The following is a 12,047-nucleotide window of genomic DNA, read 5'->3' on the forward strand; positions in this document are numbered from 1 at the left end:
AATGGCTACTGGTTGTGGAATAATTGTAGAAGAGCCTTTCAACAGTGGGTCCGTCAATTATATCTCTCTTCATAACAGTCCTTATAAAATAAGTCGAAAAGATCATCTGCTCCTCTTACTGAAGGAAGAAGAAAACGAGGTTCCTTGAATCACTTTTAGGGGGACAGGATTTGATCAGATTTTACATAGTCATGTGTTATGAAGTGTAACTCAAAATACCAACCTAAAGCTGAAAGGTACTGCTCTAGCACATAGCAAGAGTTTATTAAAATGTCATAGAGGAGCCTTGCTTTACCCCTGTTGGGGGATGTTATCTGGATCTTGCCTGTGGTCTGACTTGTTGAGCTGTATCGTCGGGGGAAACGAACACAAGATGAGGTGGAACAAGTCCCAAGGATATTTTAAACATACACCACTAGCTTTTCTGGACTTTTGCTTATCTATGAGTTACCCTACCCTATTCCCAAATAAAAAATCAACAGTTACAAAATGTGCTGAAGATGAAACAGTCCTATAGATGCAGTCAAGTATAGGCACCTTTCTGAAGCAAGCCAGAGGAGCATGCAAGCCCCAGCTCTGGCTGGAGGTCCTCCACCTGCAAGGTGTTCATTGTGACGTTGCTTTCTATTCTTTCCTTGGGTGAAGAGGAAAGAGCCCTTTTTTCTGGGCACAAGAACTACTGCACTACAGTACTTAAATACAGTGTACATTCTGCAGATAACTTGTAAACCACATCAGATGTCATTAGGTAGCATTTAGGTGGATCTTCCCTGAAACTTCCAAAGAACAGTTAAGAAATCCCTAAAGAAAATAAATTATGTATCACAGTTTAACAGCTTCTTGCTGAGCTATCAACATTATGAAAGGCTGTACCTGTAGGTCATCTCAAAACCGGGCATGTTTTGCAAATCTTCTTGGTCCTTCCAAACAGAAGATTCAATTACATCTACCATTTAATTAAATTTATTAAAAAAGTTGTGCTGTGTGACATTGTCAAGAAAAAAAAAAAAAGTTTCAAAGGCTATTTAAATCTGACAACAAGTTATAGCAGCTTCATTTAGTTACTCTGTTTCCAAATCATCACTGATGACTGGGATACAAAATTGTTAGAGACCTCCGCCTCCTCTCCACCCCAAACAATCAGTCATTTACATCCAGTTCTTACAGCTGCTGTCTGGTGTACCCAGAGGGCTCCTGCTTGCCCATGCCATGACATTTCAGACCAGCTCCTCCTGCAGGTTGTCACATTCCAACACTTGCAGTCCTGCCTCTTTTCTGGGTCATAGGCTTCACATGGAAACCTTGAATTACGCTAGCATGTAACCAAAAGTTAGACTGACAGCAGCAGAGCACGCTGAGGTAACTAGCATCTTTGGAGACTTCCAGGATAAAACCCAAGGGGAAGGTGTCCAGGAGAAAGCCTGCATGGCCAAAAATCCATGTGGAAGGCTCCAGGAAAGCAATGTTAACTCTAGGGCAGATACTCTGGTGTCCATCTCAAACTTCATTGTTCCGTTCAGATCAAAATGTAGTACTTCTCTTTCTTTCAATCACAGAAGATGTGTCAAGGTCAAACATACATTTGACAGCTTCAAATATTCCTGAATCATGAGTCAGGCCTCCCCAAATCATGTCGTTACCATGAAAGAAACTTAAGAGACTTTTGTGTATTTTCTGTTGTTTGACACTTCAGGACTGAAACTTCTCCCTTCAAATATAAGTGTGAGACACATTTATTTTTAAATAGAAGCTGTGATTTTCACATATTCATTCAACCCTACCATTTGTGGCTTAAGAAAGTAAGAAATATCATGAGACTTGTGACAAAAATCACAGGATCAGGCAGCACTATACTCTGTGATATCCTACAAATATAAGTGGGTGTTCCTCACAGGAGATACTTCTGTAAGGACTCACTGCTGCAGGTATGGGGTTCAGTGCATTCCCGGGCAGAGCACCCGGCACTTCCCAGGCTCAGGGACTCCAGGTTTCCAGCATGGCAAATGCATTCTTTCCTTTGTTTCAAAGAATGAATTTTCATTTAAAAGGAAGTAAAAAACAGATGCCCTGCTATAGCAAATAGTATGTCAGATGCCTTAAAAAACATTCCCAGTTTAGTATTTAATATAAGATCTTGGTTTTCTGCAAGCAGTCAAAACTTAACAACAGACCAGTGCAACAGCCTCAGCAGAGTTGCCTGCTCTAGGAAAACAGCTTTAAAATACAGGGTGAGGGAATGCAAACAAGCAATTGCTCTCATAAATATTGTTACCAGTTTTTAAAACTGTGAAGAATTATCCTGTCATATTGTAATATACATCAACTAAATGATAAGCATCCATGCATGGAGGGGGCTGTTTAGTGCTTGTTTATGTAGTCTGTAGCATTTTAACTTGTTCTTTAAGTGCAAGACATCAGTTCCATAAAATACACAAGGAAATGCAAGCTTTCTGTAGCAGAAATGGGAGCCTGAATCCATTTGAAACCACTGGCTGGCAAATATTTAAGGGTTAACTTAATAAATACAAGTTTTAAAATGTCTATTTTGGATTCTCAGCTGCTTTCATCTTCTTCCTGCACAGCACTTATTTTCCTTCTGACAATAAATAATGTTTACATGAGCAATAAAGCTAACTCCAGGGGGTGCAGTCATCATAAACTAAGCACAGTCCCAGAGGAAACCAAGCCACAAATCTTATAAAAACAGTATGGGTATTGTTTCCTTATCTTGTTGCAACTTTGCTGCCTCTTGTATTAGACACCTAAATAAATGATAGTAATCCAGTGCTCTGGCACAGAGACAGTAAATTTACCCACCTTCTTTGTTGCTTCCCATGGCTACTGATGTCCTTGTCATCTCAAGGTTTTATTTTCCCCCATCAAACATTACACAGACTGGCCTTGCCTGTAGAACAGGGTAACTGGGCTCCCTTTGCCTTCTGGTGACTCGGACATCCCAAAAAGTGAATTTATTTCACTCAGTGACTTGCAATCATATTATCACATCTTAAAAACGCCAGGGAGCTAAATCATGAAATCTAATTAACATAATCGCAGAGATGTGGAAATGAAAGAAAATTCAAAAGAGCTGCAGAGAGTCAAGATCAAGCATAACTAGGCCACCCTTCACATGTGTACCTTATCTGCTTTTAAAAAATCAGGCATGATATTATTAGTAGAACAGAACAGTTCCCTCCCATCCTACCCTGAGACATGCCTTCTTTGTAAATTGATCATTTAATCATCTGTCCTACACTCTTTCTGGGTATTAGAGATGCACCTTCATTCTGGTACTTCTTGACGTTCTCTGCTCTCACCTTATTAAAGTTAGATTTGCCCTTTCCCATCTTGTGAGACCTCCCTCATCCCTTCACAGTTTCCTGAAGCTGTATCAATGATGGTTCATGTATTGGTCAGCTAATTCCTTAGTGCTTTAGGATGAATTATATCATGGAACCAAATTTATCTTAATATTTGAGATCTATTTCTTGCTTTATTCTTGTCTGCAAACCTAGTCCCGTGTGAAAATTCATTACATTAGCCAGTGAACTTTTCAGTGATGCCTGATCTAAAGTAGACATTAGGGGGTTGTCATCTCTGGGTCCACTTTTGCTTTTCCCTAGAAATACCTTACCTGACATTCTACTCTGTTTCTTCTACCGTATTTTTTCTCTTCTTTCACTTCCCTTGCTTGCTGTAACTCACATTACCTCTTACTTTTCTGAACAGCTCTACTCACTGTTTTTTGTGCTGCTCCTCAGTCATCTGTCACATTTCCAGTTTTTGAGTTTTTCCACTCTGATTTTCATGTCCTCAGAGTTCCCGAGGCAGCTGTATCAGATTTTTGCTGTCTTCTGCACTGGGTTTGTCTGGCATGCCTTTAAAAAGTCTCCGCTAGTGACTGCCAGCTCTCCTGCACATCATCTATCAGATTGTTTCTGCATAGATCCTTTGTTACTTGTTATTTCAGTATGTCAAAGTTTACCTTTTTGAAGTCAATATTCCTTATTCTGATGGTCTTCCTCCTTTTCTTAAAAACGTGATGTCATTTATTTTCACATTCACTCAAGTGTCACTTGATTTTTAACAAGTTTTTCCCTGCTATAGTTAGAAGGAACTGCCACCCCACCTTCAGAAATAAAGCAATAACCAAGACGTATGTTCGAACTCCTGATGGTTGTACACTTTACCAGCAGAGAATTAGACAAATAAAGTCACCTAAGATCAAAGACAGTTCTGTTATTTCTCCAAGTAAACTTCTGCCAGCTCCTTCTCCTAACTGCAGAGTCAGTGCTGAATGACCAGCAGCCCATGTGCCACCTTCACCCATTGCTCTCCAGCCACAGGCATTATGTAATGAGTGTTTCACCTCATTCTGAACTTCAGAGAATGTATAGACCTTTCTTCTCATGTGCCCTACCTGGAACAAGCTATCATTTACCATGCTGAGATCCTAGTCCTATCATTTGTCCCACAAGCATTAGTAATTCTTTTGAGGTTGTACCTTTTATTAAGTGGAAAGTCTTTAACTTCTTTGTGTTTAATTCTAATGTATCAGCCACATGTATAGGAGGAGCGCTTCAAATGTTTGGCTGTTTTTTCCAGCCTTTGTTCCTCTCTGTGCTTCTTTCACACATTTTGTTTTTATATTCATCCACCTGCGGACTTTCACCACTGATGCTATTCAAGCCTCCGCTCTCAAATGGGACCTGGAAGTACTTTCCTCTGGCAGATGGAGCCCAGCCACTCCTAGATGTCCTGCCAGAGAGCCCCACACCAGCAGTGAGGCAGAGCTGCCGCTGTGACAGCTGTGTGCATAGCTTTGTGCTGAGATTTCACATCCTAGCATCTCATTTTCCACTTGAAAGCCCCCTGCTAGGGCCTCCAGCTGGCCTCTCTTAGGGACTGCCTCACACATAGAGTTTCTAACGCATCTTCTCAAAATCTTTCTGACCTCTTGTCATCCTCCCAACCATTGACAGTGCTCCTGCAAGCTGCCTGGCACAGCTGCAGCCAGATTGGTGGTGCCTGCAGCCGACAGGACAGGCAGCAGAGCCGGCCCCAGCCATGCACACGGCCAGAAGCAAAGGCTGCACGTGGGATGCAAGAGCGCACCTGGATACAGGAGCTGGCTGGGTCTGGCAGGGTACTGAAAAATTGCAGGCAAAATGGTTCAGAGCACGAATATGTCCTGATAAACACTGGCTAGTATTAATTTAATGAACGGAGAACTTAATTGGAATGAGTGTTGAGAGATATATCCATTCTCCTTCTTGCAGCACATATTAAGAAGTGCATTGCAGGGGTGCAGCCTGCTGTATGTATAGAAGAACGGAGCTTATTGGAAACAGAAAAAAAGCTCCTTTGCTGCAACTTCCACATAGCTGAAGTTCAAGCATGTGGTTTTGATCTATGCTGAGTATGACCAGGACAGAACAGGGCATTTCTAGGCCTGCCGGCAAGCTACAATAATTTGAATTTCAAAACTGAAACTTCAGAACTGAAGGCCTTAAGAGAATACCTGATTCATAACAAGCGAGATATACAATAAAACGATTACTGGAGCTTGCTACAAGATCATATTTCCATCATGACAGAAATGTGACGATACCCATTAGACAGCTGATGACAGGAGAATAAGGCTTAAACTTGAACAAAAATAACCATACTGTGACTATAAGATATACTTCTGTGTGCATATAAACAGCAGATTAAGAGACATATTGGTTACTCAACTATTTAAAATGGACAAAACAATAAAAAAATATACCTTGTTTCCTCGCACCGTGAACAGATTAATAATAGGAAAAGAAGGCACGTTTCCAAAAAACTGCATCACCCCTTTGTTTAGCATGCTCTCACAGGGATGCTGCCACAATCACCTGAGACACATTGCTCCAGGAGGGCTGCACCGCCTTCCCCACCCATGAACCTGCACACCAGCTGCTCTCTCGCACTGGGACCCGTACACCAGCGACAGGTGCTGAGTGGTTTGCTCCCTCACAGGGCAGTGTGCCGTGGGAAGGCAGCACATCCCTCCATCCGCTCTCCCCTCTTCAACAGGCTGATGGGTCTGAGAATGTGCCTCCAGTGCACCCAGTCTCACACGGTCTCTAAACGCAGAGCAGATGAATTAAACAAGAAGGCCTTCCTGATACAAAACAACAGGGGCTTTTAATTACAATTTTATTGCGGTTCTATCATACTATTGTGTAAAAATATGGGGGATTTGTCATTCTGAAATGCTTACAAAAACCACTTGTTAAAAGAAGGTTGCAATCTTATGAATATGTAATTATCATCAGTGACTTTGTATAGGGCAAATATACAAACTGCCTACCATTTCTCTCTAGATGCACAGAAGAATGATATTATGCTTTTGTCATGGTCACAATACATAGCACACCATAGAGAATGGCTAAGGACTACCAGCCTCGATATTATTTTTTTTTTATTTGTATCAGACCTTGAAGCATTTCTGTTAAATAACCATCTTGTAATATAGAAAACTTTCAAATTCATATGAATAATTAACTTTCGATTCTGTCTTTAAGGCACATATTTCTATCCAAATTTCATTTTGGTCCAGAAAAGCAATTGCATTTCAGACACCAGCTATCCAGGTATCTGATAGCTCGGTTTGTTATAACTATCCTTATGTCCATAGACTTCAACGACATGCATTGAATTCACTGCCTGTACCGCAGTGTTGTGTCCTGGTACAACTTGTTTCACAGGTGCACTACTGCTCTTGGTTAACTCAGGCAAATGATTGTTGTCTTTGCAGCACTCAGGAGCTATGATGTCACGAGTCCACTCTTCCTGGAACCTGTAAGCATGAAGGAAAAAGTTATTTCTGTTTCATTTGCTCTGGTAAGGGTACAGAACTTTCTAATGCATTTTATTTGCACATCAGGCACTTTGCAAACAGCTTGTGCTGTAACATACGGACTCACTTCTCCTAGCATTAAACCCCTTGGCAGCAGTGGGGCAAATAACGGTGTCTCTGTCAAAACTGATGGAAAGACTTGTGAGGTTGGTTTTATTCGGGGTTGGGGCAGATGTTACTTGCTCGCTTTCCATCAAATGAGTCCCCAGCTTCAATCTAATGCTACGCTATCTGAAGAATATTACTAAGAATATTTGAATGCTGAGACTGATGCAGAAGGAAAGTCCTTGCTTGGTTAGCGGAGCGCTGTTGGGAGCACAAGAGCCAGTTGTGCTCAGTGGGATTGGAGGTGTTATTTGCAGAGCTGCCAGTGATGGTGATGCAGCCCAGTCGCGTCGTGGCTTGTGCTAGCCTTTGACTGCCCAACCTGGCTACCAGGAGCCAGGCGCCCAGGAGGGACCCAGGCTGGGACTCTGTATTTGCCAGCTGTGTGTGAATGCAGCACTGATCCATCCTGCACCCCACCTCTCCACACCAGCAAAGGAGCGTTTGCTCAGCTATGGGGTAACTCAGCACAGGAGCACAGGCTACTGACCCAGACAGCAAATAACCCGGCACTGGATGGTGTCAGCAGAGCAGCAGCAGTGGCAGACAGAGATGGTGGAGCTGCTGAACAGATGCTCAGTAAACTACACACAACTCGGTCAGGAAAATGGGTAGGTGGGATCAGCTTGTTCTTGAACTCTGCTGCAAGAGGCGGGATGGATGCAACAGGATTTAAACACACAGATCTGTGAACCAGAAGCAGGTAAAACACAGCCCTTTTGGGTTTGTGGCAAATTACTGTAGTCTGAGTGTGTGGGCTTCTGTAAAACATCAGTTACTCCATGGCAGCTGCTTACACACAGGGCAGTTGCTGAGGTTGCGTGCTCCACATTCACTGCAGGGGAGCTAGCTCACGTTGCTCCTCTAGCTTCCTCTGAAGCTGTGGGTGCTGGCCCCTGATAGCAGCAGCCTGCACACCCACATCCAGGACAACATGGTCTTACCCTTTTGTACATGAAAAGCTGGTCAGGAAACAGAAGCTGCATTCTGCAGTTATCAGTTGCAGAAAGCCAGCAGAAATGCTCATACACAAAACATGCATACATATAGGAACCACAGGAGAATAACAGAAAATAAAACCAGATGACTGAGTTCTTGCTGTTCTGGTACAGAGATACTGCAGATACATCTTTCCTGTAAAGGAGAGTAAATATTGCTCTTCACTGGAAAGCTATATTACAAAACTATTTGGGGCATGACTTACAGTCAGGTAGGGTAAGGGCATCTTAAAGTACTTCGGCCTTTGATGTGAGAAGGCACTGTATCAGTGTAGTCAGAATATACTCATCAAGGAGGAGTCCAGATAAGCAGAATTTATGCACCTCTAATTTGGACAACAAACTCATCTACTTCTCAAAAAAACAGCATGGTAATTTTACCCACTTTTTACGGACCTGTACTGTTTTAACTGCCTTTTAATTTTGGTGCATCAACAAGTCCTCAAGTATCTTTGTGCTGGACACCAAAACACCTATTTGAGTACCCCTGTGGCTTGCCGTCAGGGAACAGAAGCTACATGGAGTAATGCTGCAGATCTCACTGATGAAATAAAAATCTTCTGAGATACTTGCTATTGTGCTCTTTTGTGCTTTTTTTTTTTTTTTTTTTTTTTTAATAGCATGAGGAATTCAATTCCATCTTCTTGAGGTGGTAGTCAGTGTTACAGAATGAATCAAAAGAGCATGTACAGGGAAAAGAACTGGGCTAAAGTTTTGCATGGGGTAGCCACAGCCTTTGCAAATAGCCCTGCCAGGCGTATAGTTCAAATCTAGCTATTCTGGTTATTTTGCAATAAATATAGTTCACCTGGGCAGAATTCATTCCATTCTGACATTTTCTCCTATAAAGCTCTGCATTGTGAAGCTCTGCTATTACCCACAGTCCAACACCAACTCAGAAAGCCAAACTGGCTAAAACTGTACTTGGACAACTGGCTAAGCAACTTCTTCCTCCCATTTGGGGAACTATTAAACTTCCATTGACTGAAGTAAGTCTAGGATGAGCAGACAGTAGGCACCCTCCATTCACTGCAGTACATCAAACCCTGTGGACATCAGAGGGACAGGGAAGTCAGTAGAGCTCCACCTAAGCAGAGGCTGAGAAGAGTTACTAAGAGGGCTGCAGTGCTGACAAAGGACAGATAAATGTGCACGCAGCGGGCTCTCCTCTGCATGCATGGCTATCTGTCAGATGTGGCCTTCAGACTGCACTCTCATCCTTGTGAGCTCTGTACTTCATCCCAAATAAGTGTGACTTTTTTTCAAGTGCGTCAACTTTCCTTAACTCCAGTTTCCAGATGTGATACTTCAAAACATCACAGTAAGAAGATTAGAAGACCCCCCTGTACTCTTACCTGGAAATGCAAACCCACTCAATGATGCTAGGTGCTGAACAGTCTAGCTAGATTCACAATACATTTGAGAAGGGCAGTCTTTCATTTTACAGTCCGAGCTCCCATCTGGGAAGAAGAACAGCCACTACAGCATTTGTCAATGGGTTTTAAAGGATTCACAAGAATTTTGTTTTGTGTGACTTGAGAGCTCTTCCCAGCTAGAGGGGAAACTGCTGTTAACAGGACAGTTAAGAAGCACGAAAACTCAGAGCAGTGGGGCTGCCACATTGCTGCCTGGTGCTGGCACTGGCTCTGAAAAGATATTTTTATACTGGAGGACAGGAGGGGATTTTTTTTGTTGCTGTATGTCTGGTGACTGTGCAAGACCCTGGGGTAATCATGGAAGTGTTATGAAGACAATAATAGCAGCTGTGCACACACTGTTTTCCAACAAGATTTGCAGAAGTCTGTCCCTCCACATTGGTATTTTTTCAAGTGTTGTCCCCTTTCACTGCGGTAAATCTACACCACACTACCCTTCTTCCTTCAGGTCCTTCAGCTTTTTAATCTCTCCTACTTGGGTGTTCAGAAGGGAAAATCAGCTGGGAAAGTGCCCTCAAGAGGGCAGAGGTCTAGGTAGGAATGCGGACAAGAGTCCCATCTCATCCTGCCCATATTTCTAGAAGGTCCTTTGGCTTACAGCCATGCTCCTCAGCAAGCCTGGGCAGACAGGAACATTTTTTAGAGCAACCTGAATTTCTGATCTGCGCCTTCCTTGCAGCCTCTTACACAAGGTAGTGGAAAACTTCAACCATTATAGCCACTAAATCAAAGAGAAAAAGAAAACACATTTCATTTTACTGTGGAGGCCAAAGCCATGAGCTAATTTCGCCAACCTTGCATATCACTTCTTGGACTGACTGAAAATGCCGAGTTGCCTTTCTTAAGAGCATGCTGGCTTTGTTTTTTTTGCAAAACCTTTTCATGTGGGCATCTTGTTGTTGGATCGTCCTTATTTGCTTTTTGCCAGATACACTGGTACAAAAATTTCAGGTACTAAAAATATCTTCTGTGAGAGCATATACTAGCCTGTTTCTCGGCAGATGAGATTTTTTCTTCCTGATAATATGCTCCCAGCTGTAGTGGGTATATGAAAGGAGAACTTTAAACCTACTGAGACATGGGCTTTTCCATTTGACTCACTCCTGCAGTCAGATCAGCTACTTCATAGAGAATGTTTTATAACTTGGCCTAGAGCTGTGTAAAATAATTCACCTCAAAACCGTCCAAATGTGGAATGCACAACTTCTTCCAAATGCCAGGAAAAAAACCCACCAAATTTCTTTTCTGCTTTTTAGATATATTTTTGACCTGGACTAGTTTCTTTCTGATTGTCATCTTAGCTGACAGAGGAGGAAAGGGAGTTAGTGTACAGCTAAATTCAGCTCTCCCTGAGTGTGGAAAACACTGGAGCATCAGTTGTCCCTTGCAAAACAACAGCACATCCCTGAGTCAAGGGAGCACCTATTCCAAGACAGGTTACAGGACTGTTATGCTGAAAAAGCAAAGAAAATAGAGGCTTCCCTAGGTGTGGCTATTTCTTACCACAAACAGGAAGCTGATGCAAACTGAAAAGAGCTCTCTCAGCTTTTTCTTATTACTAGCTATCTGTATTTCTCCTGGGACACTATCTTTCTGTGCACGCTGATGTATAAATATACTGTGGCTCGAAAAGTGAAGTGCTCAGTTCGTTAATGTCTTCACATGCCAAAAAGGGTTTGCTGTATGTTCTCACAATGGTTACGCTAGATTGTGCATATTTTTATTATTTCTCCTAGAGGCATGGCTAGGACTACTTAATGGAGAAGAGGAGGCTGCTATTTCAGTTTGGGAGTCACAAGCAAGCTGCTGGAGTTTCTCCGCCTTACTCCAGGCATGGGATCCCAAAGCCAAACTTGCCTCAGGTGACCTGTACCAACCATTCCCTTGGGGAACAGCTACAGCTGGCCCATGGCAGTGGGTGAGCACCCCCCCGTGCCCTCATTAGGCTGTGCCCACTCTTCTCCACGCCAGTTGCTTTAAGGTCATCTCTTACTGACATTCACCTCCATCTCTCAAATATTACCAGTAGCTGTCACAGAGGAAGGACAGCTGTCATTAAGCTTCTCTTTACTGATATTTTACCCTGTGCCTGTCAGAGCAGAAGATAACCTGCCTGACTAGGCAGCTGACTAAGTCCAAGCTCTCCCACATGGCTGTTTGCTGGGGATGGAAGAGGACTCTTCATCTTGGGTGGTGTAAGTATTCCAAGCAAGTATTCCAGAGAAGGATTACTGCAGAGTCCTATTACTCTTCATCAGAAAACAACTGACTCAAAAATAACATATCCTGCTCAGGAACATGCCGATTTCAAAAGACATCTTAAACCCAGCATGGTGTTTCAAATGCAAGTTGCTCTGCAAAACCAAATGTCCCTGGTGCTCAGGGCTCTTCCCTGGGAGACCCACAGTGCCTGTCTAACCCCAAGCAGATGTGGTGTTCTCTGTTGCTTTAGGGAAGTTCTCTCACTTTGTATGAATGACACCAACAGTCCGGGTTTCATTCTCATGCAGAATTGGGAGGACTTTTAAATCTTCAAATGTTAAAGAGAGCAGAATATATTTTACTGAATTTAGGTTTTTCTCCCGACACATACTGTGGTCAGGCTGTGAGAGCTGTTCC

At 42.7% G+C, this 12,047-nt stretch overlaps 1 protein-coding gene across 1 annotated transcript in view; it reads right to left on the minus strand.

The window, feature by feature from the left end:
- Positions 1-6,155: 6,155 nt before the first annotated feature.
- SUSD3 (sushi domain containing 3) overlaps positions 6,156-12,047 on the minus strand; it is a 38,291-nt gene continuing 32,399 nt past the window's right edge. Inside the window, exon 5 of the mRNA XM_042807038.1 lies at positions 6,156-6,829. Coding sequence (XP_042662972.1) covers positions 6,616-6,829 — 214 coding nt within the window. The 3' untranslated portion in view covers positions 6,156-6,615. The remainder of the gene's footprint in view (positions 6,830-12,047) is intronic.

This window comes from Tyto alba, unplaced genomic scaffold (genome assembly GCF_018691265.1).
Source record: "Tyto alba isolate M040663 unplaced genomic scaffold, T.alba_DEE_v4.0 Super-Scaffold_49, whole genome shotgun sequence".
NCBI lineage: Eukaryota > Metazoa > Chordata > Aves > Strigiformes > Tytonidae > Tyto > Tyto alba.